General features: G+C 54.1%; 2 protein-coding genes across 5 annotated transcripts; one reads left to right on the top strand and one right to left on the bottom strand.

Annotated features, from left to right (window-relative positions):
- Positions 1-21: 21 nt before the first annotated feature.
- Positions 22-19,418, top strand: TCTE1 (t-complex-associated-testis-expressed 1). 2 transcript variants are annotated; one of them, XM_030797488.1, is made up of 5 exons: positions 22-710; positions 10,407-10,776; positions 11,794-12,362; positions 15,728-16,177; positions 17,905-19,418. In XM_030797488.1, the coding sequence occupies exons 2-5, from the start codon at positions 10,500-10,502 to the stop codon at positions 18,112-18,114; spliced, it is 1,506 nt and encodes a 501-aa protein (XP_030653348.1). In that variant the 5' UTR covers positions 22-710; positions 10,407-10,499; the 3' UTR covers positions 18,115-19,418. The 2 variants fall into 2 exon arrangements, with proteins under 2 accessions (XP_030653348.1, XP_030653349.1); XM_030797489.1 differs by lacking the exon at positions 22-710 and adding an exon at positions 11,084-11,135 and having other exon boundaries at positions 10,690-10,776.
- On the bottom strand, positions 18,825-27,982 carry TMEM151B (transmembrane protein 151B). Of its 3 annotated transcripts, XM_030797487.1 has the most exons (4): positions 27,389-27,477; positions 26,690-26,842; positions 24,732-25,172; positions 18,825-22,848 (listed from the first exon to the last, which is right to left on the bottom strand). In XM_030797487.1, exons 2-4 carry the CDS (start codon positions 26,699-26,701, stop codon positions 21,724-21,726), a joined length of 1,578 nt encoding a protein of 525 aa, XP_030653347.1. In that variant the 5' UTR covers positions 26,702-26,842; positions 27,389-27,477; the 3' UTR covers positions 18,825-21,723. The 3 variants fall into 3 exon arrangements, with proteins under 3 accessions (XP_030653347.1, XP_030653346.1, XP_030653345.1); XM_030797486.1 differs by lacking the exon at positions 26,690-26,842 and having other exon boundaries at positions 27,389-27,982; XM_030797485.1 differs by having other exon boundaries at positions 24,732-26,842.

Here is a 27,982-nt window from a genome sequence, read left to right as displayed (position 1 = left end):
TTTCTTAACTAGCCATCCCTCTGAAGTCTGCCCCTCGCCCTCCAGGAGATATGGGGCCCCAACCACATCTTTTCGCGCCAGGGCTGGAAGGGAGTTTGGCACAGGGCATGGACTGTGTGAAGGAACGCTGTGTTGGCCTGGAACCTTCCTGCGTCTGGTACCAGACTTTCAGCTGGGGGGAAAGGTGGAAGGTGCCCTTCCGCAGGGCCTAAGATCAACAGGAGGCCTCACGGGAGTTCCAGTGACTTCTACAGGTGCCTTGGAGAAGGTGCGTCCACCCTCCTCATCTTCCACAGACGCTTTTCCTGGACCAGCTCCCTATCCATTGCCACACAGAAGCTACCAAGAGAGCACAAGCACTCCAGACCAGCAGCCCCCTGCCCGACCCCCGCCTCCCGCAGGAAGCCCACCCGTTCCTAGACACGTCCCGAGCACAGGGCATAGCGCAAGGCCACAGTCCCACTAACCCCAAAGCGGCCGCTTCCACGGAACCGTCCAGAGGCCGGGCCTGGCCACCCTGCGCGCGAGTGAGCCGCGTGCCTGGCGCGCAGCGGCAGCAGAGGAAGCAGCAGCGCCCCCTCCTCCGAGCCGCGGCGCGCTCGTCCTCCCCGCCCGGCCCGCTCCTAGCAACGCGGGGCGTCCCCAACGACAAAGACCGGCGCCGGCGCGCGGGACTCTGCGTGAGGCGAACGCCGGGGCTTCCGGAGCGGGTGAGGCGACCTCCGGGAGTGGGGACGCCCAGCCCCGGTCTCCCTTATCGGGGCCCCCTCAGGCCGGCTGGGCCCGGGCGCCCCTCTAGCGTCCTCTGCCCACACCTGCCCGAAGCCCACAGGCGGCCATTGCCTGGGTTCCGTTTTCCGTGGCCGGGAAGCGCCGGTCCGTACCCACGGGAGACCCCATGCCCTCCACGCGAGGACGCCCCGCGCCTCCTCCCCACCACAGTCACTGTCTGCAAACCGTCTGGCCCGGGGCTGGGGATCCGAGTGAGGCGAGGGGACGGACTATGGGAAGAAGAGGGGGAAAGTGGGGCATCCGTAGGGCGTGGAGGAGAGCGGTCCCAAGCCCTGGGGCCCCAGGCTTCTCCGAAGGGCCGTCGATTCCCATCACCCGAGGGCTGTAATCCCTCCCGCGGGTCCGGAAGCTTCCTCATCTCCCTACCTCCCACTGCACTGCCGATTTCCCTGGGTTACCAAGGAGAAGCCAGCGCGTCTACACCCCTGGTAGGATGGGGGAGGGATTCCTGGCCTTTGGAGCTGAGCTTCCCTGCTGGGGTGTCTGAGCTGAAGGTAGGGAGGAGGGGTGGGAGCAGAGCCGCTGGAGTCCCTTTTGAGACAACAGACCTGAGTGGTCAGGAGTTGGGAGGAGGCCAGCCCAGGGGCTGTGGTAAGTGAACTGGCAGTTTCACCCAGCCCAAGTCCAAGCACGCGGGCCGAGGCTCAGTTGGAGAAAGTTTTTTGCCCTTCCACAAGTGGAATTCCCAACTTGGGAGTGACTTACCCCAAAGCAAGACATGGTGGGCATGAAGGATGTGGAGGTGGGTGTAGACAAAAGCCCAGAGCCCTGAGAACAGAGGAGGGCTCTCCTGAGGGGATCCGGGGTGGGAGCGACTGAGAAGGCAGAGAAGGGCAAAGCCCGCTCCTGGGGAAGTGTCCCAGGCACAGAGGTGCTGTCTGCCCAAAGAGGGCTGGGTGTCTCCACTTCTCGGCTAAGAGGAAGGGAGGAGGGGACAGTTGAGGACCAGGACTGTGATGCACAAGAAGGTGAGAATGCACCCCTACAGCATCTTCCTCGTGTTCCCATTAGGGCAGGTGGAAGGAGCTCCTGCCCAGAATGGTTAGATTTAGCTAGGGACCTGAGGAAGGATGGAGAAGACCTGAGACTTCCTGTGGAGGGAATGTGCCAGGGGCAGGAGAGCACCACTCTGCAGCACTCTGTTGGGCTCCTTGCGCCCTACAAAGGATGCAGGCAGTGGTCCAGCCTTGCGGAAGGCTCCTATGCCCAGCAGTGAATTGGAAGAGGGAGCCTGGACTATTTAGGTCAGCACCAAGGGGATAACCCTGGGCTCCACATTGGTGAACAAGAGAGCTCATGAGCTGGAGAAAGTGGGAGACTGACTGGAAAAGTGCTGTGAATGACTGAGTTGGGAGCAATTTATAAGCAACCCCAGCATCTCATGGAAGGAAGAGCATTAGACAGACACAAACTAAAACCTCAGCTTCTCCACTTACTAGCTAGTGACATTTAGTAAGTTACTTAAGCTTTCTAAGTTTCAGTTTCCTCATTTGTGAAATGGGGACAATATGTTAAATAATAATCCTCAATAATTAATTTGAGAATTTAATAAAATTATGTAGTAAGGCATCTAGCATCTTCACTATAATATCTAACACACATCTTGAGTGCTGGCTCTGGGACCAGCACTATATGAAATGTCTCACACACATTAGCTCCTTAATCTTCTGGGTAATCCTATGAAATAGATACTATTAAGTACTGTCCCCACGTTATAGATGAAGAAACTGAGGCAAGTGGGGACCTGTCCAAGGTTGCACAGATAGTAGGAGGCACCGTGGAGATTTGACTTGAGGCAGCAGCACAACTCCTGAGTACTTAGCCAGCTGCTGTCCTGCCTCCTGCTATGTACATGCTATTGAAGGCCTAGAGCTCTCAATAAATCATAGCTATATATAGCCAAGGGTATGGTTCCCAGAACACCTGTCCACCAGATTCAAGCCATCAGAAATGAGGACAACCCTGCCAAACTGGAGCATCTTGTCACTTTCTATTACCTGTGCTTGGGCATGGAAAGAGCAGTCCTTCACACCCAATCCTTTGAGTTAATGGCCTGGTATGGACGTTGTTCCCTGTGTGTGATTTCAGGACCCTGGACCCTGGTCCTGAGGATGCAGAGTAGGGGCCCAGGGGAGGAGGATTGGCCTTTCCCTAGGGACTGTGGTCCCGGGTTAGAGACACAACCATGTGAAGCCAAACAAGCTGGCGAGGCAGGCCCCAGAGAAGTGAAAGTCCACTGCATGTGTCCCCATTCTCCCACTTTCCCCCTCTGAGAGCACAGCACATCCTTGGATGGGGACACCCGGTGGTGGCACAAGATGTACCCACTCCTGGTGGCCCTGACCTCTCTGGAATGTCAGGATTCCTGCCCTGCCCATGTTCAAGACTGGAGTCTTGAACGTGCTTCTAGTCTTCAAACTCTGGGATTCTCTGACTGGCCCAACAGGTTCTCCAGGGAAAGAAAGCTCCAGAGAGGAAGGTGATCCTTCAGCCACCTCCAGGACTGCCCTCTGTGGGTCCTTGGGGACTGTCCATGTGCCCGGGGCCCCCAGCTATTGGGTATCCACCCATCCCTGCAGGCTCCCAGGGAAGATAGTGCCACCTACTCGCACCCTCAGCTGCAGGCTGGTGACTGCAAGGCCAGACTAAGACCAACCTGTGAAACAGGCAGAGCTCTCTCAGACTCCTGTCTTCTTCTTCTCCTGTGCCCACTCCCCACCTCCTCTCCTCTCCGTGGTTATTCTCCTTGCCTCCTTTCTTTTTCTTTTTTTTTTTTAAGACAGAGTTTTGCTCTTATTGCCCAGGCTGGAATGTAGTGGCACAATCTCGGCTTACTGCAACCTCTGCCTCCTGGGTTCAACCTTCATTTTTTTCCCCTAATTATCGTATAAACCACCTCTTTCAGCCTCTCAAGTATCTGGGATTACAGGCATGTACCACCATGCCTGGCTAATTTTTGCATTTTTAGTAGAGATGGGGTTTCACCATGTTGACCAGGCTGGTCTTGAACTCCTGACCTCAGGTAATCCACCCTCCTCAACCTCCCAAAGTGCTGAGGTTACAGGCATGAGCCACCGTACCCTGCCTCCCTTGCCCCCTTTCTAACTTTGCTTTTTGTATCTGAAACTCATTCACACTAAGGTGTGGGATTTATATATCCTGATATCTTATATATAGTCATGTGTATTATATATGTAATTTCTGCACACTTAAATTGTCAGTAACGATATATTACAACTTCTACTTTTTAAAAAGTTTGCTAAATTAGGCTGGGTGCCGTGGCTTACGCCTGTAATCTCAGCACTTTGGGAGGCCAAGGCAGGCAGATCACCTGAGGTCGAGAGTTCAAGACCAGCCTGACCAACATGGAGAAACCCGTCTCTACTAAAAATACAAAATTAGCAAGCCGTGGTGACGCATGCCTGTAATCCCAGCTACTCGGGAGGCTGAGACAGGAGAATCTCATGAACCCAGGATGCGGAGGTTGCAGTGAGCCGAGATTGCGCCATGGCACTCCAGCCCGGGCAACAAGAGGGAAACTCTGTCTCAAAAAAAAAAACAAGTTTGTTACATTAGTGTCAGTATACATTTTATGATTTACTATGCTTTTGTTTGACCTAAAATGATGAGATGTGTTTTTAAAAAACAGTTCAAGGTTAACATATGGATATAGGCACACAAGTATTGGTATTAAATTTTGTTTCATTTAGGGGGAAGATGCATTTACCCTAACAGGGATGAAAACTGTACATTAGGGCCCTGAAATTCCCCTAGTGGAGTGCCAAAGGCCTGGGAGCGCTCTCAGCCCGGGGAGGCCCTCCCCACTTCCCAAGGAGCAAGAATATGCTTTCTTCTTTCCTAGTGGAGGGCAGGAACAGTGAGGGGAGGGAGACATACTGAGTGACTGTAGAGGGGTAGTGTATTGTGGCTAGAGGTAGGAGACCTGCCCTCAGATGCTGACCCCAGCTCTCATAGGTGTTTTAGGGCCAGTCATTTCCTGTTTCCTTGTTTCTTCATCTGTAAAATGGGGATAAGGAAGCCCATCCTAGCTCCATTATAGGGTGGTTGAAGAGTCACATGAGAAGATTTTTTTTTATTTTTTATAGATGGCATCTCACTATGTTGGCCAGGTTGGACTTGAATTCTTGGCCTCAAGCAATCCTTCCACCTTGGCCTCCCAAAGTGCTAGGATTACAGGCGTGAGCCACCACACCCAGCCTTTTTTTTTTTTTTTTTTTTTTTTGAGAGGATAGTTCTGAAAGGACCTTGAAAGGACCTTGTAACTGTTAAGTGCTGGACAGTTGTAAGGTGCTGATACTGTCCTAGCCCCGGAGAGATGGGATGTGAGACTAGAGGCTCAATGTCGTCAAGAGAGGAAGAGGCCACAGGAGTGAATCAGGTCCTGTAAGTAATAACCTGGGGGCCTTTGGCCCTTCTCAGCTATCCCATTGAACTCTTCCATCTACTGATTTAGGATTTTTCCCATATTTTCACTCACCAAACTGTGAGCCTTTTGGTCAAAATGGGGCAGGACCTTTTGGTCAAAAGGAGTAGAAACCCACCTCTTAGCTTTGGCAAAGGGACTTATTAGAAGGCTGCCAAGTTAGCTCTCAGAGCTGAAGGCACTGCCAAGGAGCCAGACAGCTCTGGGAGCCTCCGGGACTAGGCATGGGGATTGAAGATACCAGGATGCTGTCTCTGTCTATCGTTTCTGCTGGTCTCCCCCAGGCTTGATTCCCTCCCACCGCAAACAGACCTTGTACGTGTGGAGAGAAATGACTTCCAGCAGCAGGAGATCCAGATCCTTCAAGGACATATGCCCTTCTGTCTACCTCCACTTCGACAAATCTCAAGAAGGACTCCGATTGGCTTATATCAGATAGCCATCCCCGAACAAGTTGCCCTGACCAACAGATACTCCTTTTGGCCAGAATCTATTATCAGAAGCCAGTGGAGCCGCCCCAAACACCAGCTACCTCGCCTAAAGCAGACCTACCACTGGGCTAGAAATTGGAGACAAAAATGAGGAGGAGACAGCCCCTACACCTCAAGAAACTCACAGTCTAGTGGGGGTGTGGGGAGAGGGTGGGCAGCAGGTTACTGGAGTGATGCAGGTACTGGAAAGATAGCGTCTGACAACGGGAGGGGTTGTTTTGGGGGATCAGGGACAAAGAAGCACCTCGCCTTCAGAGAGGAAGTGGTGCTTGAGCTCAGACTCAGAAGACCAGTGATTGTCCCTTTCCCTGGCTGAGATGGTGGGAAAGGCATTTCAGAGGGAACAACTTGAGCAAGGGCTGGGCAGCATGAACTGGGCTGCAATGTCCCAGATGCAAAGAGGAGCTTATTTCCAACAAGATGTACAGCCACGGAGGGCCTTACACACCAAGGTGAGGAGGCTGGATTTTACCCAGTGAGCAGTGGTGAGCCGCTAGAGGGCTTACATGGAGCCTGCCACAGCGGCCGTGTGAAGGCTGGATGTGAGAGAACCAGACTGGATGATGTGAGAGACCACATGCCCAACAGCTGAAGCTGTGATCCAGACAGACACTGAGGCCCTGAGCTAAGGCGGCAGCAGGAAAGGAGAGGCTGCCTGGGTGGGAGACAGAACTGAATCAGTAACTAGATGGTAGGGTGGGGCGGGAGGGCTGAAAGAGAGAGAGGTGACTCCCTGGCTTCTGGTGCCGCCATCTGGATGGATTGAGTTTGAGGGACCTAGGCAGCATCCCAGTGGACTTGAGTCTGGAATGCAGATGTAGGAGAGTCTGGCGTTACACCACCATCCCCCAGCCTCACCATCCTGGTAACAGTACCCTCTGCTTCTCCTGGGACGTCACAGCTGGGAAACCCCACCTGGAAGAGGTGAAAGCTAGAACCCATCAGCAGGAATGAGTGGACGACCATGGTGGAATTCTGAGGGACCTTGGCATGTGAGGGATGGGCAGAGGGAGAGAAGTCTGTGGTGAAGATTTTTGGAAAAAGAATGGTCGGAAAGTAGGAGGAGAGCCAAGAGAGTGGCACGCCAAAGGGTGTCCCCCAAGGGCAGGGGTCAGAACGCGGCCTGCCAAGGGAGGAGCCACACTCCATATCTTCCTTATAACAGTGATAGCGGGGCAGCAAGGAGTTCATTTTGCTCGTTATCCTTTTTAATATACTTTGTTTTCTATTTTGTTAGTTTAAAAAGTAGATTTTTTTTAAACACTTAGAACTAAAATCCTCCCTAGAAGAATCTTCTGTGTCTGGTAATAATTTGCCTGTCAAAATATTTTTGCGATATCCATTTTTTAAAAATCAAGAGATGATTAACTGAAAATTATCAACTCTGATCTTATACAGTTAATTTTTTCAACATTTGCTTTAAAATGACATCAGGCCTTATGGTATGGATGTTCCTGTAAAGGCTGAAAGTGGTAGGGGCTCATTTTTTTACCAGCCATGTACACGGCAGCCATGTGATATGGAGCGAGACCCTGCCCCTTCCTTCTGAGAAGTTGGTTCAGGGCCCTGGAACATGCCTCGATGGGTCCTGCTGTGTCATGCCCAGAGGCAGGCTGCAGGCACAAAACAACAGCAAAAACAATTAGGACCAGATTGTAGGAAGAACTCCAGGTCCTGAAAATGAGGCACTAGATGGTGGGACTAGAGTCACCTGATTGCAGAGGCATCCTGCCTGGCCCCAGGTGGGGTTTCCCAGGTGTGGCTCCCCAGGAGAAGAAGGAGAAGGGACTGCCTGCCAGGATGGTGAGGCTGGATGGTGCTGTGAGGAATGACTAAAGAGCCAACTCCAGGGCAGTGCACACCAGCAACCTGGGGCTCCACCTGCCAAGCCTGGTCCTGCTCCCTGGATGTGGCCCATGGGTGTCTAGGGACATATCTGGGACCAAGCGAAATTATAGAATGTTTTAGGCCAAAACCAAGCAGGAGTTGGGCTGGCCTGTTGCCTCTGACCTTCTTCCATTGCCTCTGTCGTGTTGTCTATGAGCCCCCAACACCACCCTGCCTCCTTGCCCTTCACATCGCTCCTGGAAATAGGGAAGGGCCTCAGAAACTTTGCACTCACCCAAAGATACCATCTCAGGTCAGCACTCAAGAAGCAGGTCTCCTGGATGTGGTCTCTGCAGCCTCAGACCCCTGCCCCTCATAGTACCTTCATTCTCCACACACCCTGTATTCTTTACAATGATCAATATTAACCGACCATTATCTCAGGGGGATCTCCACTACGGCCCGTGTAGGAAGATATTATTATCCAGTTTCACAGATAAGGAAACTGAAGCTCAGATAGGTTAAGTAACTTGGCCAAGTCACAAAGCACATAACTGGCAAAGCCAGAAATGCAAAGTCAGCCGGTACCGCTAAGCAGCAACCCCCTCCAGCCCTACACTCTGAGAGGCCATTAGTCAAAAAGCGCGATCTGGTTATTCCACAATTCTGGACACAATCTGTGTGTGATTTGCATTTGATTTGCATAAGGGATGTCACAATACCTAGATATCTTTCCCGCACTATCCCTCTCCCTGCCACCCGCCTCTCAACCAGGCTTTTCCTCCTTGAGATGCCTGGCAGGCTGGGGAGCACCATCTGGTCCCTCCCTCTGCCAAGGACGCCTTTGCTGGTTCAGAGTGTTCCCTCCCACCGGCCACTACCCAGTGCAGAGTCGTCAGGTTGCACATCTGATGGGAAACTGCCTGGAGGAGGAACTAAGTGCCAGCAGCCCCATTTCCTCCTGCAGATCTCAGGGCAGGAGTGCAAGGGTGCAGGAATGGGCAAATGGGGGAGGGTCCCCGGACCAAGACACATCCTCTGTCTTCTGTCTTCAGCCCCAGATTTAGCTGCCTTCTCGCCTCCCACGCTTGCCCGCTGCTGTCTGGAATGCTGGGAGGCTGGGAGAGCTAGAGGAAGACTGGATGGGGAGATGGAAGGGAAGGGACCTGGAGTTTGAGCTCTCAGTGGGAAGGAGGAGAGAAGGGTGCTGGCACCCTGGGCAGGGCATGGGTCTCGTTCCCCTCTCCTTTCTCTCTCAACCTGCACTCTGAAACGGTAGCCACATTGAAATGGTAGGCTCAATATGCCCATTGAGCCATCAAATTTTGAAGACTTCATATGAAAACATAGTATATAAAATGTCGCATTAATAATTTTATATTGATTATATGTTTAAATAACATTTTAGACATATTGGGCTAAATATAAAATTAATTTCATGGTCAGGCACAGTGGCTCATGCCTGTAACCCCAGCACTTTGGGAGGCTGAGGCGGGTGGATCACCTGAGGTCAGGAGTTTGAGACCAGCCTGGCCAACATGGTGAAACCCTGTCTCTACTAAAAATACAAAAATTAGCTGGGCTTGGTGACAGGTGCCTGTAATCCCTGTAATTGGGAGGCTGAGACAGGAGAATCCCTTGAACCCTTGAGGCAGAGGTTGCAGTGAGCCAAAATCGCGCCATTGCACTCCAGCCTGGGCAACAAGAGCAAGAAAAAAAAAAAAAAAAAACTAATTTCACCTGTTTTTCTTTTCTTTCTTTTTTTTTTTTTTGTGACAGAGTCTTGCTCTATCATCCAGGCTGGAGTGCAGTAGCACAATCTCAGCTCACTGCAACCTCTGCTTCCCAAGTTTAAGTGATTCTCATGCCTCAGCCTTCCGAGTAGCTGGGATTACAGGTGCCTGCCACCATGTCCAGCTAATTTGTGTATTTTTAGTAGAGACAGGATTTCACCATGTTGGCCAGGCTGGTCTCAAACTCCTGACCTCAAGTGACCCACCCACCTTGGCCTCCCAAAGTGCTGGGATTACAGGCATGAGCCACCACCCCCAGCCGCCTTGTTTCTCTTTACTTTTTAAAATGTGGGCACTAAAGAAATTAAAATAGCATATGTGGCGTGCATTTTGGCTTGCATTATATTTCTGTTGGCCAGAGCTGTTCTCAACCCCATCCTACGGATCAGGCAGTTGTTGTTCTATAAAATACTTAGTACAGGGTCCTGTTTTAAGCTGAATGGCTCTTTATTATACCTCTGTCTTTTGGCAATATACACCCCTCACCCTCAGAGGGCCAGTCCAACGTAGGGTTCAGAGCATGAATTTGACAGACTAAATTTAAACCCCCCCGTGATATTTCTAAGCTGCCTGACATTGGGCAAGTCAATTAGCCTCTCTGTGCTTCAGCTTCCCAGCAGAAAAATGGGAATAATACAAGCGCCTATCTGAAAAAGGCTTTTCTGAAAAAGGCTTTTCTGAGGACACATGAATTAATAGGCATAAAGAACTAAAAAGAGTGTCTGGCACAGAGCAATTACTGTAATTGCTGTAGAGCTATTATCTAAAATTTTGGGCTGCTCCTTGCTAGTTTCATGTGTTAGATAATATATTATGCCCTTTGGATGCATTATTTTATCCACTCCTCCAAATAATCCTACTGGAACTGCGACCTTCATTTCTCAGAGGCAGCATCTGAAATTCAGAGAGGTTCAGTAACTTGCCCAAGGCCACACAGATAACCTGGATCTGCTTCACTCCAGGGACTGATCCTTAAGCAGTATTCTGTACCACCTCTCTTAGTAAATGCCCACCAAGACCCTCCAAAGTAACACCTCTACCCTCTTCCTTTTGCTCCAGATCCCTACTTGTTTCAGGGACCTGCCAGTCTGAGAAGTTTCTTGTCATAAGGCCATCCAGGGGCCACCCGCCCCTATATTGCCAGCCTCCAGCATGCAGGATACCGTAACAACATCAGCATTGTTGGACCCCAGCCACTCCTCAGTCTCCATCCAGGACAAGTCCTCCACTGGAGGACACATTTCAAGCACAGGCCCACAGCTCTCAAAGCCTTCAATCACACCAGTCCCTGCAAAGTCCAGGAACCCACATCCCGGGGCCAATTTCCATCGGATGCGCCGGATCATTGCTGAGGATCCTGAGTGGTCACTGGCCATCGTGCCCCTCCTCACAGAGCTCTGCATTCAGCACATTATCAGGAACTTCCAGAGTGAGTCTGTCCCTGCTTTAGGTGGGAAGGAGAAGGCCAAGAGTGGGGCTAGGTGGGTGGGGACTGTCTGGAGCCAAGACTGCCGAAGCTGGGTCCTGGGGCAGCCCCTGCTCTCCCGTATGGTATCCTCATACCCACTTAACACTTCACTTCCACCCAGGGCCAAGACAGTTTCTCCTTCTGTTCCCACTGGCAGGTCCCACCAGACTCCCACCCACACTGCACCCTCCACGCCTCTGCCCTCTCCTTGCCTTTTCCACTCTCTCCAGCAAAACCCAGCCTGAGCCATATCTATTTCCTCCTCCAGAAAGCCTTCCCAAGTGAACCGCCCTCCACTCTGATGGAGTCTTCCATGCCATGTAAGGGCTCTTGGTTTGTTCCATATTTTGTGCTCTGTAATATTGATCCTTTCCAAAGATGGACTGCCAGCCTCTCCTACCAGATGGGGCGCTGTCTGAGGACAGGGCCATTATTTCATCTACAGCAACTATCGTCACCCAATCTCACTCATTTTACTTGTTTATTGTCAGCCTCCCCTCACTGGAATGCAAACTCCAAAAGGGAGAGCCCTGTTTTGCTTACTCTTATATCTCCAGCACGTGGGACATAGTAGTCTCTCATAGTGGTACCTCCAGTGCCTGGCACATAGTAGGTGCTCAGAAAATTTCTCGTTTTGAAATAGATGAATCAAATAAGATTGGAAGCCTCTGACCTCAGGGATTGTATCCCCCATCAGACCAGGTGATAACTGAGAGGTGGACCTGAGAGTCTTCCTCAGTCTGGGAGCTCCCTGAGAACAGATGCTGAGATGTCCACCTTCGGGCAGGGAACATCCCAAAGCTAAAGGCTGTGTCCCACCCTCTGCTTGAGCCCCGCTGAGAGCAGAGGCTGTCTATCCCCTAAGCAGGGAAGGGTCTTCCCTTTGCCTGGTGCTCCCAGGCAGGCCCAGCCTGAGGCATCATGTTGAGGTGTCCCCCAACACTGTGACCCCCTGCGTTCCTTCCTCTGTTCCCAAAGAAAACCCTATCCTGAAGCAGATGCTCCCGGAACACCAGCAGAAGGTCCTGAACCACCTGTCCCCTGACCTACCACTGGCTGTGACCGCCAACCTGATAGACAATGAGAACTACTGGCTCCGCTGCTGCATGCATCGCTGGCCCGTGTGCCACGTGGCCCACCATGGCGGCAGCTGGAAACGCATGTTCTTCGAGCGGCACCTGGAGAACCTGCTAAAGCACTTTATCCCAGGCACCACAGACCCTGCGGTGATCCTCGACCTGCTGCCGCTCTGCCGGAATTACGTGCGCAGGGTCCACGTCGATCAGTTCCTTCCGCCGGTGCAGCTCCCGGCCCAGCTCCGGCCAGGCGGCCAGTCCGACTCAGGCAGCGAGGGAGAGATGGAGGAGCCCACGGTTGACCACTACCAACTGGGCGATCTGGTAGCTGGCCTGAGCCACCTGGAGGAGTTGGACCTGGTGTACGATGTCAAGGACTGTGGCATGAATTTTGAGTGGAATCTCTTCCTCTTCACCTACCGCGACTGCCACTCCTTGGCAGCTGCCATCAAGGCATGCCACACCCTCAAGGTACTGTCTGCTCCCAGCCTTCCCCCCACCCCTTCTCAGCATCTCTCAGATTCTCTCTCCCCTCCTCTTCCTCCTCTATTATTACCTTCTTCCTATTTCCTTCTCTTTCATTGACCAAGTGTTTTTTAATGCATCCTGCACCAAGATACACGGTTCTGGGGGTGTAGAGATGAACAAGGCGCTGCTCTCCCAGTTCACCAGTTTGTTTCACTGAACGAACATCTGCACTCCAGGCCCTGTCCTAGGTGCTGAAGATTCAAGGAGGAGCAAGATTGTGTCATTTATGCCCTCTGTAGCTAACAGTCTGACGGGATAAAGGCACTAATCAGCAATCATATAAACATAAAAATTGATACTAGAATAGGGTTGCCAGATTTAGCAAATAGAAATACAGGACATCCAGTTAAATGTGAATTTCAGGTCCAGGCACGGTGGCTCAGGCCTGTAGTCTTCCAGAGACTGAGGAGGCTGAGGTGGGAGAATCCCTTGAGCCTAGGAGTTCAAGCCTGCAGTGAGCTGCCGTCACACCACTGCACTCCAGCCTGGGTTACAAAATGAGACCCTGTCTCCAAAAATTTTGAATTTCAGATAAACAGCAAATAATTTTTAGTGTAAGTATGTCCCGAATATTCCATGGGACATTCTTATTTATCTGAAATTTATTTTTAACTGGGCATCCTGTACTTTTTTCTGGTACCCCTGAATTGGGATGAATGCTATAAAGAAGAGATACTCTTATGAGAGATTATAAAGGAGCATTTGACCTTGCAAGGGAAGGCTTCCATGAATAAATGTCACTTACATAGAGATTAGACGGAGGAGTAGGAGTTATAGTCTCAGAGGGAGGAACGTTCCAGGCAGAGGGAGCAGTGCATACAGGCTCTATGGGCAGAGTGAACATGGCCAGCTCAAAGAGAAAGAGAAGACTGTGTGGCTGGCGCAGAGTGTGAGGTGGTCAGCCTTGCTGGGTGAAGGAGGCTTTCTCCAGGAGGCTATCTTTATCCTTAGGAGCTCTGGGACTGGATTTCACATGTGAAAAGGTCACTCCATCTGTGAGGGAGGATGGCCTGGGCAGGGCAGCAGTGGACATGCAGATTACCTAGGAGATCACTGCCAAATCTAGGTGAGGGTGAGGGTCATTCAGCGAGGGTAGTGTCTGTGGAGACTCAAAAGAGTGGAGGGAGTCAAGACATATTTAGGCAGACATGTGTCTGGCATGCATCTGGCCACACTGGCATAGGGAGGATCTGAAGAAGAAGGAAGGAGAAGGAGGTGAGGTGCAAGACCTCTAGCTTGTGAGGCCGGATGGCTGGAGGGACCATTTGCAGAAACAGGGAATGTGGGAAGAGGATCAGTTTTGAGGGGGAAGAGTGTGAGTTTCAGTTTGAGGCATCTCAAAGAAGGGGTCATTTCGTTAGTTGGGTAGAGGGTCCGAAGCTCAGATGAGAGGTCTGAATTGAATGTGGAAATGTGTACTGTCTTCATAAAGGTGGCAGTTGCAGCCCTGGATTTGGATGGAGTCTCACAGGGGAGCGCCAAAAGCAAGACAAGAAGAGGCCTGGCATGTGGTCTTAGTGGCAGAAGAAGAGCTTGCCAGGAAGCCAGAGGGAGGAGGAAATGGGGGACATGGCATTGTGTCACAGAGCAAGGGAGGGGTATGTTTCAAGTAGAGAGAATGAGCAATGGGGTGGAATAGAGCCAAGGACTGGATTTAGTGAACGTGGAGGTCACTGAGGGGGAGCTATTTCAGCGGAGTGGCAGGAGCAGAGGCCAGATAGCAGTGGTTTCTGGGGAGAGTGGGAAGTGAGGAATGGGTGGCTGTGATCAGCTTTTTCAAGAACTTGGCTGCGAAGGGGAAAAGGTACAGCCATAACCAATGAGAGCTTTGAGTTCCTTCAGAATAACTCACATATGTTTAAAACCAGTGTAAGGCTCCATCCAGTTGCAAGAAAGAGGATGAATGTAGAAGAGCGGCACGGGTTCATAGACCAATAAGTCAGTGCTTGGTATCAGGAAAATGACAGGTTCCCATTCAATGGCTGAGAAGGCAAGAGGAGAGTTCACCTGCTGAAAGAGGGGGCTCAGCAAGGAGGCCCCTGAATTCTGAGGAGGCTGCAAAAAGCTGAAATAGTTGTCGATTATAAGAGGGTATTTTGGCCAGAGAAATATAGTTAGATTGGCATGCAGCATTACAAGCCTATTGGTGGTTCCACTGATAGCAACCAGTCCCATCAGCTGATGTTTTCTATTTTGTCAGTTGCTTGCGCACAGGCATGCAGAAAATAGAGAGTGGGGCTGATCCAGGGTTAGGGCTTTGCCAGAGAGACGCAATGAAAAGAGAAGAGACACAAAAGACTCAGCTGGGTAAGAGGGGTATAAAAAGGAGTGAACCGAAGGGTAGGGAGAGAGAGACCAGACACTCAGAGGTCTCAAGGGAGAGAGAGGAGTGGGACAAGCCAGTGGGAAGGTGAGGGGGAGAGGCTTCCATGGACAATATTCATACTGCCAGCCCCATCCCCTTTCCTTCATTCCTTTATCTCATCCTTTTCCTGCTTCTCCACCTCCCCACTTTCTCCCTGGTTCTTGCCCAGGCAACCTCCTTCAAAGAGGTCCTCTCCTTGCCCTGGTGGATCTTGGCTGGGAGAGGAGGATACAGTGAGGGGCTGAGGCGTCAGGCAGGCTTGGATTCCAAACCTGTCTCAACTGCTTCAATCACTGCATTACTCTGGGGAAATAATGTAAGCCTCCATTTTCTATCTGTAAAATGGAGAGAACTTTCTCTTCTTCATCGAGATGCTGAAGGTTAGAGATAATGGTTATGAAAGACCCAAGCGGCCGGGCATGGTGGCTCACGCCTGTAATCCCAGCACTTTGGGAGGCCGAGGAGGATGGATCACGAGGTCAGGAGATCGAGACCATCCTGGCTAACATGGTAAAACCCCGTCTCTACTAAAAATACAAAAAATTAGCCGGGCGTGGTGGTGGGTGCCTATGGTCCCAGCTACTCGGGAGGCTGAGGCAGGAGAATGGTGTGAACCTGGAAGGTGAAGCTTGCAGTGAGCCGAGATCGCGCCACTGCACTCCAGCCTGGGTGACACAGCGAACTTCCGTCTAAAAAAAAGAAAAAAAAAAAAGGAAGACCCAAGCAGCATACCCAGCATGTAGTAATTGCTCAATAAACAGTGATCTTTCCCCCCTGCTACTTGCCACCAATTCTACACTACTCTGCCATGCTGGTAGGCCTGGCCTCCTCCAAGACCCAGCCAGGTGGCCAACACTAGGTGAGCCAAGTTTGCCAAAGATCTAGGTGGGCAGGCTGATTATCCCTGGCTGGCAGGTGCTATAGACTCTCTGCCTGCCCACAGATCTTCAAGCTGACCCGAAGCAAGGTGGATGATGACAAGGCACGCATCATAATTCGAAGCCTTCTGGACCACCCAGTCCTCGAGGAGCTGGACTTGTCACAAAACCTCATTGGGGACCGTGGTGCACGAGGTGCCGCCAAGCTGCTGAGCCACAGCCGCCTGCGTGTGCTCAACCTGGCCAACAACCAAGTGCGTGCGCCCGGTGCCCAGTCCCTGGCTCACACTCTGGCACACAACGCCAACCTCATTTCTCTCAACCTACGTCTCAACTGCATCAAGGACGAGGGTGGCCAGGCTCTTGCCCATGCCTTGCAGACCAACAAGTGCCTCACCACGCTGCACCTCGGTGGCAATGAGCTGTCTGAGCCCACCGCCACACTCCTGTCACAGGTGCTCGCCATCAACACCACACTCACCAGCATCAACCTGTCCTGCAACCACATCGGGCTGGTGAGCCACCTATTCTGGGCTTGTGAGGGTGGGTGTGGAATCCAACTGCCGGGGGTACTTGTGGGATAATTGTGAAGATCACAGACTTTACATACTACATACTGCATCAAGTATGCACACATACTGTGTATCCCAATGATTATTATTTTCCCTTTAATCCTTACAGTTACCTAAGTAACTGTATATTAACCCTAAGCATATTTAACCCTAAATATATTTAAGTATATAACTAAGTATATTTAACCCTACTTTCTAGATGGAAAAATAAGTCTCAGAGAGGATAGTGAATTGCCCAAGGGCATCAAGTCAGTAGCCAGTGGCAAGGCTATGATTCAAACCCAAGATTGATTGAAAGCCTGAGTCCTTTCTAATAGACTGTGTCTCTAAAACTTTCTTAACCAAGTCTGAGAGTAAGAAATGCAATTTACGACCAGGCACAGTGGCTCATGCCTGTAATCCCAGCACTTTGGGAGGCTGAGGTGGGTGGATCACCTGAGGCCAGGAGTTCGAGACCAGCCTGGCCAACATGGTGAAACCCCATCTCTACTAAAAATACAAAAATCAGCGCAGTGTGGTGGCATGCGCCCGTAACCCCAGCTACTTGGGAGGCTGAGGCAGGAGAATTGCTTGAACCCAGGAGGTGAAGATTGCAGTGAGCCGAGATCGTGCCCCTGCACTCCAGCCTGGGTGACAGTGCGAAACTCCGTCTCAAAAAAAAAAAAAAATGCAATTTACATGAACACCAACATAAACATAATATTGAAATTTATGACTTGTGATATATGCTGATATTTTCCTTTACATTCCACTCTATTGTATTTTTTAAATGCTTCTGTGACCCATTAAATTGACTTTGCAACACACTCCTGGGTCACAACCACAGAATGGTTAGCATTCTGCCTCCCAACATGAAATTCTTTCACATTGGGGCTAGCCCACCCAGCCCAGCAAGGGTTGGAGCTGTGATGACCATTGAGCGGGGCCCTCCATTAGGTCACTGAACCCTCTACTAAACCTCCCCATGAGAACAGCCTTGCTCACCTACACAGGCACATACACGCCAACACATGCGCACGCACGCACACACACACACACAGAGTTTCTAGAGGGGGTGCTGTTGACTGCAAGTAATAAAAAGCTTAATCAGAAATGGCTTAAGCAGGAGGAATATTCAGTGTCTCCCACAACCAGAATTAGAGGGTTGTAGGGTTGGTAAACCCCTGGGTTCAGTGCCACCCTCTGCTCTGCCCACCCCAGTCTCATGGCCAAGGCCTCTCTAGTGCTTCTCTCAGTCCCAAGATGGCTGCCACAGTTCTGACATCTCATACAGGGACATGCCCAGAGGCAAAAACTGGGAGAACACCTGCTGCCTTTTATTCTCTTTTTGGAGTGAGGAGAACCTTCCCAGAAGCCACCCTTTCTCAGCTTCCCCCTCACATCTCATTAGATTTGTCCCACATGCCCATGGCTGAACCAAAGGAATGGAATTATCATCGTTGCCAGAGATTCATGTTTTTCAAACTAGTAGGGTTGAGAAGTCAATTTAGTGGGTATTGGCTACCATTTTTCAAATGGAAAAGAACAGAATATGTCAGCATGCGTCACAAATAGGTTAAGTATTGTTTTGTGAAACTTTTGTTTTAGTCACATCTACCTGAAAATGTGTAGTATGTGTCAGATCCTGGGTAGTGATGTAAATGACCCCTTCCTTTGCACCCTTCTCCCAGGACGGTGGGAAGCAGCTCCTGGAAGGCATGTCAGACAACAAGACCCTCCTGGAATTTGACTTGCGCCTGTCAGATGTGGCCCAGGAAAGTGAGTACCTCATTGGCCAGGCCCTCCATGCAAACCGAGAAGCAGCCCGCCAGCGGGCCTTGAATCCCAGCCACTTCATGTCAACCATCACTGCCAATGGCCCTGAGAACTCTATGGGATAAAATGACCTGACTTGGATCATGGCCCCAGCCCCATCCCTCATTTCATACCCCTGCCATGCCTGCTGCAGAGTATCACACTGGTTCAGAGGGAGCGGGGAGGGGGACCATGAATAACCTTGGAGTGATCAAGGGTTGTATGGATGGAGACATGAGGCAAGGAAGGGAGCCTGGCATGGGGGAAGAAAGGGTATGCAGTAGGAACCCAGCCCTTGTGCCCAGGGAAAGGATATTACTGGACACCCACAAATGACCAACTTCTTCCAGGAATAGGGAAGTCAGAGAGGTGTCTGAGGGACTGTGCCTGCCAGATTCTCCCATGGGGGCTGCCTGCCTCCCTGACTCCCCACCATTTTCTTCTCTACCAAACAGATCCTTGATCTTCACACACACACACACACACACACACCCTCTGGCTACAGCAGAGCTATACCTTGCTCTCTCTGCCACCCTCATCCCTGTAGATGCATTTCCCTGTTGCTTGACTCTGCTTTAAGTGATACAGTTCCACAGGCCACGCCATCCCCTAGTTCCCCAACTCCCAACCTGGGAAGGGGACAACGAGCTGACACCAAGGGCTTAGACCCAGTGGACTCCTCAGGGGAGGCAGCTGTAGATGACGACTTCCAGGGAAGGATGACACAATCCCTGCCACCCACCCCAGAGAGCTTCCCTGGGAGGGAGGGAAAGAAGTGCCACACTGGGACAGGAAGTCAGTGAGTCATCCACGACTTTATTATCCACCAGTTTGATTTGTACAATCTTTGCGCTTAAATCCACGACAAAAAGGCCACAGTGTGATGCACCCAATTGACAGAGACCTGTCTTCTCCCCAGCCAGGCCCAGCCCACCCCACAAGCCCTTGTCCCCAGGACACATGGAGCCTTCCAGGTGCCCTCCACGAGTCCCCATCACTCTGTAGCTGTCTACCCTGGGGCCACACCTACAGGAATCACATCAGCCCCCAGGGCCACAAGAGACCTAGCTGACTGATTCAGGCTGAGCGCCATTGCCCATCCTCCTCAGGCTGATTGATTGGCCCAGAGCCTCCAGAACTGTGTCCCCAAAGGGCAGGTCATAGGCTACAACCCCAGTCCAAGAGTGCCTGCTCTCCAGGGACTCCTTCCGCTAAGCAGGCGCTGAGCAGAGCACCAAAGGGGGCTTGGGAGTGACTGCATGTGTGTGCCTGTCCAGGCAACCTAGAGTCTGTCTGTGCCTGACACCCTCTGACAGTTCTGGAGTGCAAACGTGTAGGTGTGAGGGTGTGTGTGTGTGTATAGCCACAGCTGCTAGCAGAGGTTCTAATTAGAGAAACAAGAACATTCAGTGTAAAGTTTAATTTTAGAGATTAATTTTCTGGTTTTCGTTTTCCCTGGCAATCAGTAAAGCTACCAAGAAAATAGACCAAAGAATTGGTTTCTCTCTAAGTCTGTGCATGTGTGGGAGATGAGGCTGTCTGAGGCGACCTAGGCAGAAATGGTCAATACAGGCCAAAATAATAAGAGAGGTCCCCTTTCCCCTCTTCTGAGACCAGGCTCTGTCTCAGGAACAGGCCTGAGGGAGGAGGAGCCACGTTCCTCCTTCCTTGGAGCCCTGAGGTGGCCAGGCTGTCCCCACACAAAGCATGACATCCAGGTGCCAGCTGGCTACGAAATGGAGCCTGAGGCTGCAGCTCACCACCTGTACCTCACAGATGTCCATTCAGAGGAAAGAAGGGTGCTCCAAACGCCAGGCCCCCAAGGAGCACAGACTCAGGGTCCAGGCAGGTTCAGTGCTGGTAGGCAGGTGGGCACTGCTGCCCAGGAAAACCGGGTGGGCAGCTGTTTCCCCCGCCCAAGCCTCCCCCTCTCTAGCCTCTTCTCCCTCCTCACTCAGCCACCTTTACCTGAAAGGAAAGCTAAACCCTTTAGAAGCCATGGGCCATGGTATCCCCACAATTTGGGCCCCTCACACTCCCCTCTAGGAAGAAGGGAAGGGGAGCCAGAGGCGATGTTGCATAGGTGGAGGCCACACAGTTGGTGGTGCAGGCCTAGCTGGGCTGGAGGAAGATGAGAGGGGCTAAAGGAGGGTAAGGAGGAGTTCTGATGGCTCAGGCGAAGTAAGAAGCATCAGGGGTGAGAGATGTGGGTGGCCCAAGGGTTATCCTCTCTAGCCTGAAATGTGAGCTCAATCCCTGGGTGCTAAATCTGCTGGGGAGACTTTAGCCAGGGGAGTTGGCAGGGCATGAGGGCTGTTCACAGACATGCACACTGAAGCACATCAGGGTGGAGGTGGTGGGGGGAGCACAGGGAGAGAAGGCGGTGTCAGAGCTTTAGGGGAACAGGACGTGGGGCCAGCGCCCTGGGGTGGTGGCAGGATGCCCCTTTGAAGACCCTGCGACACACAGCAGGGCTTCAGCTCATAGGATAGGGAAGGATGGAAGGGTTGGGCAAGATTTAGAGAATGCTTGCCTCTGACCCTGCCATTGGAATTATTTCTCCAGTTGGGGCTTGTGACAATGTCCTCAGTCCCCCAGAGATGTGTTTGAGCAACAAGCACACTCCACTCCTCCGCACAGGTTTAGGGAGGCAAAGGCCGCCCCCACAGACACCCCACCTCTGGAGGTCCTTTTCCTCTACCCTCCACTGCCCTCTCCTCTCTTACTCCCACCTGCTTCCAGAGGTCCCCGTTGTCACCCAGGTCTATGTCATGCTCTCTCCCCTTAGTCACTCGTGCTGGCCAGCTTTAATGAGTGCCACCTGGGTGGCATCTCACTCTCTAAAAGGGGTACACACTCAGAACCCAGGTGAGAAGGCCCCTGTTGGGAGGCTGCGGAGTTTAGAGAGAGGACTGAGGTACACAGTCCTCCACATTTCACTCCCCTCCCCACTGCACCCTGGCAACAGCTCTGCAGGACCAGGGAGCGGGAGGTGAGTGACATCTGTGAGGTGAGCACAGTCCCTCTGGACCTGGAGTGGGGGCCCAGTTAGATAAACAACAGTGGAGGGAGCGGCAGAAAGGAAACCCCAATCTTGGGGTCAGCGCCAAGAAGAGGGCAGCAACATTTCCACGGTGTTGGATGGAGGCTTGGGGCTGACACCTGGCCCCAGCCTCAGACCCGCTGAATGCATTAGCTAGTTGGAATCCAGCCTGCTGGTCACCAAACCATCGCCCCCTCCATAGAGGGAGGCCCCAGGGGAGTGAGGCCACGGAGGAAGGAAAGCCCCAAGTTCCCTTCTCCACAGCCTCTAAAGCTCCCATCCACACGCCAGGGCCTCTCCCCTCAGACAAGGCCCAACGCGGGGCCCACGGCACGGTTGTCATCCAACAGATCTGTTGAAGGGCTGGACAGGAGGGAGGTGTCCCTTTAGGAACTCAGGGGTGGGGCTGGAAGAATGACTCTGCCAAGGGGATCTTGGGGAGCAGCCGACCCCCTCCCACCCATCGGTCTCTTTATGTACAGAGACAGCGAGGGTCTCGGCCCCATCCGGGTCTGTCTTGAGGCCCTCACCTCCCTTTCCCTGCCCCCTGCGCGGCCTCAGTCACCGTGGTGACTCGCCCTGCGTCGCGCAGGGAGCACAGTCCGGCGAGGGGCAAGGAGGAGGACGGCGCGGGCCACTCCGGGGCCGGAGGTCACAGTGAGGTCTCTACGCAGGAGCCGTGGCGGTGCAGCGGCCTGTGGCTGTGGCCCAGACACCCCTCCTGCCGGTGGACGATGAGGACCGGAAAGTAGAGGGCGTCGTGGTAGGGCGGCGGCGGCCCGGCCTCCTCCTCGTCGTCGTCCTCGTCGTCCCCCATGCTGGCCTGGCTGGACAGCCGCGTCTGCTCCGTGGGGCAGCTGGCCTCGTTGACGCTCCCGCTGCGGCTGCGCCACAGGCAGCTGCGCCGGGAGCCGTAGAGACGGCCCAGCGAGAAGCGGCTGCCCCCGCAGCCCGCGCCCCCACCGGGCCCCGGGCCGGCCCGCGGGCTGGCGCAAATGCTTAGGGCGCTGCGCGAGAAGATGGACGAGCTGCTGACTGCGCGCTGGCAGTGCTCGCAGCTGCGCCGGTAGGGAGCCACGCCCGCCGCGCCCGGGCCGCCTACCCCGCCGTAGCGGCACGAGGGGGCGTAGCCGCCGCCCGCCCCGCCGCAGCGCGTCCCGAGCCCCGCCAGGTCCATGAGCACCGCCTCAGAGTAGCTGGGCACCAGCTGCTGGTTGGAGCGGATGTGCCACTCGAGCTCCGTGCTGTCCACCGTGTTGACCCGCGGCAGGCGGTGGGTGAGCGGGGGCAGCAGCTCGTCGCTGGGGCTGAGGCCGCCGCCTGCGCTGCTGGCCGAGCCCGGGCCCTCCAGGCCAAAGAGCTTCTCCACGTGGTAGTGCGCGTAGGCCGTGCGGTACTCGGCCAGCACTCGCAGCGGCCACGACAGCGTGAGCAGCGCCGCGGCCCAGAAGGCCGACGAGCAGGCGTACCAGGGCGGCCGGGCCGGGTCCGGGAAGGCCACCATGAACTCACGGAAGTCCACGTTCTTGAGGTGCATGCCCTCGCGTGCCTCCATGTAGTCGTCCAGGCCTTCGTTCTCTGCGAAGAAGCGCGCGCGCTGGCACAGGTACGCGTTCTCGGCCTCCACGCTGGCGAAACTGAAGCACTTGGTGAAGCGCAGCCGCGTGGCCGGCGCGCCCTCCAGCCCCACCAGCGTCTTGGACACGTCGCGAACGCCGCAGCGCGCGTAGTCGAACTCGGCCTCCGCCACGTGCGTGTTGACGCGTTCGTGGTAGACCTGCGGCGCGGGGGGCAGGCAGCGGGGTCGCGGGGAGCCCGTCATTGGTGCCCGCTTCTGCCCACTCACCCTTTCCCGCCCCATAGGTGCTCTGGTTGCCTGGTCGGACCCTAAGTCTATCTTGGTTTAGGTGCCGGCTGGAGCTGGTTAGCATCTTTCCGTCTGACTTAGAGAGCAACTGACGCCCTCTGCGTAATCAGACGTGAGGGCCGGACTAGAACCAGCCCTACCTGTGCGCATTTACGTTTTTTTTTCTTTTTCTCTTTTTTTTTTTTTTGAGACGGAGTCTGGCTCTGTTGCCCAGGCTGGAGTGCAGTGGCGCCATCTCGGCTCACTGAAAGCTCCGCCTCCCGGGTTCATGCCATTCTCCTGCCTCAGCCTCAGCTGGGACTACAGGCGCCCGCTACCACGCCCGGCTAATTTTTTGTATTTTTAGTAGAGACGGGGTTTCACCATGTTGGCCAGAATGGTCTCGATCTCTTGACCTCGTGATCCACCCGCCTCGGCCTCCCAAAGTGCTGGGATTACAGGCGTGAGCCACCGCGCCCGGCCGGGCATTTAAATTTTAACTAAGCCCTGCTTCCTCTAGGGGTCAGGCCCCGGCCATGAACTGCCGCTCTGGCTTGCCTGATCCATTTGCTACTGCCTCTGTTTTCCAAAGTGCCCCCACATCACCACAAACAGCCTCCTCTTCTTCTTTCTTCCCTTTTACAATTGTGTTTCCAAATGAGTTCCCCAGAAGCACTCCCTAAAGAACCCCTGTATCTCTAGTCTCCCTGTTCACGCTGTAGCTATCATCAGCCTCCTTCCTGCTTCTCATCCGCCCCAGGCTTCTGTCTATTGATCCTTATACTGAGATAGATGGCCTGCATCTGGGAACGTCTCCTCCAGGACCCCAGTATGTTTCATCCTGGCAAGTCCACAATAGGTGCTGATTGACCTGCCCACTCTCAGTGAGACTTCCTACGCCCACCTCCTCTTAGACCCTTGAACTTCAGATCCAGGAAGCTGGGATTGAGCCTAGCACTACCACTTAAGAGCAGCAGACTTTGGACAAGTCACTGAGTTTAGGTGTCCATACCTGTGAAACAGAACTCGGTAGCAGTCACCTCACTGAACAGGTAAGAGCATGCTATGATACTGGGCATGTGAAGCCATCTCCAGCCATTAAGCACTATTTTTTTTTTTTTTTTTTTGGAGATGGGGTCTCGCACTGTGGCAATCACAGCTCACTACAGCCTCAACTGCCCAGGCTCAAGCGATTCTCCCACCTCAGTTTCCTGATTAGCCGGGACTACAGGTGCATACCACCACACCAGCTACTTCTTTTTATTATTTGTAGAGATGGGGTCTTACTATGTTGCCGCCAGGCAGGCTGGTCTCAAACTCCTGGCTCAAGAGATCCTTCGGCCTCACCAAAGTGCTGAGGTTACAAGCCTGAGCCACCACACTCTGCCATTAATCACTAAATAGATCCATTAAGCACTGAACAGTATATAGATCCTGGAGCCAGATTGCTTGAGTTCAAGTCTCATCTCCACCACATACTGCCTATTTGACCTTAGACACGTTACTTAAACTCTCCAGGCCTCAGTTTCCTCATCTGCAAAATGGGAATACCTGCCTACCTCACAGGGTGGTTATGAGGGTTAAATAAATGATTTGATGTGTGTAAAATACTTAGAGCAGAGCCTGGCTCCTGGTCAGTTTTTGCTGTTATGATTATGGTTGTTGCTATTGCCCTGCTGTTGCAATGCTCATGGGAGCTCGCTGCTGCCTTTTGCTCCTCCCAGCTTCCCCCCAGGGAGGTGGAGAGGGAGTGAGGCAGCACGTAAGTGCCACCTCCCATGTTGAATGTCCTGCACTCCCCACCAGCTCCTCACCTGGGTGGTGGTATAGGCGTCTCCGTTGCGGTATCTGGTGACCTGGCGGGTGCGGCGGACATAGTGGTAGCTGATGGCCTTCCACCAGATGCAGGGCGTGGCTTGCTGCATGCGGCCCACACGCTCCCGCACACTGCTTACATCAACACGGTGCTGCAGCTCATGGCGGGCTTGGCAGTGCCAACACTCCACCAGGTAGACGGCGTACAACATGAGCAGGAAGGCCAGGGGGATGTAGACATAGCCGTTGGAGCAGGGGCTGTCATGGTACATGAGGCTGTTGCCCTGGTAGGCGCTGCTGAAGGTGAGGCGCGTCACTGTGGTGACGTGGCACCAGGCCACTGCCCCCAGGCAGCCGTACATGAGCAGCGAGAGCAGGAGGCACTTCCAGTGGGACTCACGGCAGAGGGACTTGGTGAAAGAGGGCTGGATGGGACGCTGCTGCTCAGGTGGGCAGGGAGAGGGGCCAAGATGAGTGGGAAGTGAGAGCAGGCAGGACCCAGCACAGAGATGGATACAGGGATGGAGGGGCAGAGGCCAGCACCAGAGATAACAGGCAGAGAGAAACAGGGGTATGGAGAGAAAAGGTGAGACCAAGATGGGAGCCAGGGGCCAGAGGTAGAAACAGAAGTGACACAGAGCAAGCCATGAGGACAGGAAAGGGGACCGGATTGCCAGTACCGGAAAGTGCAGAGAGAGACACCCCAAGAGGCAGAGAAGGATCAGAGCCAGAGATGGAGGCCCAGGCAGCAAACACAGATGGATAGGATGGTACCCAGAGAGCATCCAAAGACACACGAAGATGGCAATGAAACAGGAGAAGATGTGGACAGGGAAGACAGGGGAGGACAGACAGACAGGCATCAGCGAAGGCAGGTCCCCAGCCCAGACCCCTTCCAGGTCCTCTAGAAAAGGGGGAGGGACCCACTGACATCACCTCCCCACTTAACAAGTGGGGTCCTCACTTCCAGATTTTTTTCAGTCCTAGGTTCTAGAGGAGCTAATCCCCTCTGACCCATCCACCTCCCTAACCCTCACAATTAGCCTAACACCTCCTTTGGAGAAGGACCTCCAGAGAACCCCAGGCCCTGTCTCATTCCCCATGTTCTGGACCCTGGTTCCCCTGTGAGTCTCCCTCCTGCGCCCTGACATCCTTCCCTTTGTCCTAGGATGGGAGGGAGGGGGCTGGGGTCCCTGAGCGGCAGGCAGTCCAGGAGGAGGTATCCAGAAGGGCAGAGGCATGTGGCTGAGGAGAGGACAGGCATAGGGGATGTGGGACCGGGGTAGCGAGGACGATGTTTGAAGCCCAGCAATTTGTCAAGAGAAAATTATTTTTGGTACTCTCCTGGAGCCTGTTAAAGCTCCTGGCACATTCTGTCCCAGGGTTGGCCCAGGAGTTGTTTACATGTCTGGCTCCCCACTATATTGGGTACTCCTGAGGGTCCACGCTTCATTCTCTTTGCATCCTAGGTGCCTACCGTGGTGCTGGCCCCCAGCAGCCACATCCTAATTGAGTGTTGAGTTTGATTTCTTGTAGTGGCCTCTGTTTTCCCACCCCTCCTCTCTGCTGTCTAGTTTTAGGAACCCATCCCCCACCAAACACACACACACACACACACACACACACACACACACACACACACACACACACACACAACCTCCTGCTGGGATCCTGACTTAGCCCCTCAATTCCTCAGGCCTGACCTAGAGGCCAGCCAGGAAAGAGAGGAAAAGAGTGGAAAAGAAGAGTACAGTAATAGGCATCGGGCCCTGGATCTAGAAGTATGGATAGTTAGGCGAGCTAGGAAATAGCACACAGTACATGTGGACAAGGAGATTAGGGTACCTGTGCCTTTCCGGGAGCCTTGTCCTTAGGAGGTATGAACATATGGGCCCCTTCGTGTGCCTACCTGGTTGTGTGTTTGTCCCCATGTGGGTACCTCTGAAAGGGGCTTTACCTGCAGGCCCATCCCCGCTTCTGTGCCTCTGCTCTAGTACAGGGTGCATGCGTGTGCACAAGTGTGCATGGGAGGCTGGAGTGGGGGTGCTCCTGGGACTTTCCTCCGTCTCTTTGTCTTCAGGTTCAGAGGACTGAGGACTAGGGACCCCAACTAGGGAGATGAGGAAGCAGCAGGAGCCTCGTGAGGGAGAGGTGCACACCCCCCCCCACACACACACACACACTTCCCATGACCACAGGCGGGACCCCCCTGTACACATCTGACCTCCTTAGGGTCCCAGATCAGGTAACACCACACTTCCCCATGGTACCCTCCTCGTTCTGTAGCCCGTACAAGTCGCCCTTCCTGGCCTTCAAGGTAGCATCCCCCTCTGTGAGACAGGATCTCCGCCACCGTCCCCACCCCGGTAGAGCATAGCCCCCTCTCTCATAAGCCCAGGGTCCGCGAGGCTCCGCCCCTAGGCCCCTCCCCCTGCCCGGGACCCCTGAGCCCCGCCCCCGGCGCGGCCCCTTCCCCGGCACCGCGGACAGCTCCGGCCGCCGGGTGGGGGCGGCGGCGCGGACTGCGGCTGCAGCGGCCGGCTCGGGGTGCGGGGCGCCGGCCGCGCTGCGGCGGAACCAGCGGGGGCCGCGTGCGATGGGGGATGGGGGGCCAGGCTGCGGCCGCGCCCGGGGAAGGGGCGCCCTAGACTCTCACCTCCTCTCGGGCGGGGCCCTCGTCCGCCGCCGCCGCTGCCGCCGCCGCCGTGAGCTCCTCCGGGACCCCGGGGCCGCCACCGCCACCGCCGCCGCCGGCGGCGCTCTCTCCCGCGGCCGAGCCAGGGGGGGACATGGCGTAGAGGGGGCGCGTCGAGCTCAGGACCTCCCGGGGGGCTGCCAGGGGCTGGGGGCATCCTGCGCGGGCCCTGGGGAGAGGACGGGAGGGGGCGGGGCCCTCGCTGCTCCCCACCCCCCGCCGGGGGGGAGGGGGCCCGGAAAGGGCACCGGGAGTAAGGGGCTGGGGGCTGAGGGTGGGAGGCAGGCTGGGGGGCCGGGCCGGGGGGGCCGGGGCCGGGGGCGGGTGTCACCTTGAGGCCCTCGCGGCGCCGCTCCGCCTCCCGCCCGCTCCCGCCGCCGCCTTTTGTCTGAGCCGAGCTGGAGCCAGCGCGCCCCCCCTTTCCTCCCAGCGCAGCTGAGCCCCGCCCCCAGCCCCCCAAACTCCGCCTTCCCAAGCCTACCTAATAACCACCCCCCGAAGGGGTAAAGCAACAGGGACTCCCCACACCTCTTCCCTGCTCCCAGCCCTGCTCAC

Source organism: Nomascus leucogenys, chromosome 17 (genome assembly GCF_006542625.1).
Source record: "Nomascus leucogenys isolate Asia chromosome 17, Asia_NLE_v1, whole genome shotgun sequence".
NCBI classification, from domain to species: domain Eukaryota; kingdom Metazoa; phylum Chordata; class Mammalia; order Primates; family Hylobatidae; genus Nomascus; species Nomascus leucogenys.
The sequence above is the reverse complement of the archived record's forward strand: the minus strand, read 5'-3'. Positions and strand labels throughout refer to the sequence as shown.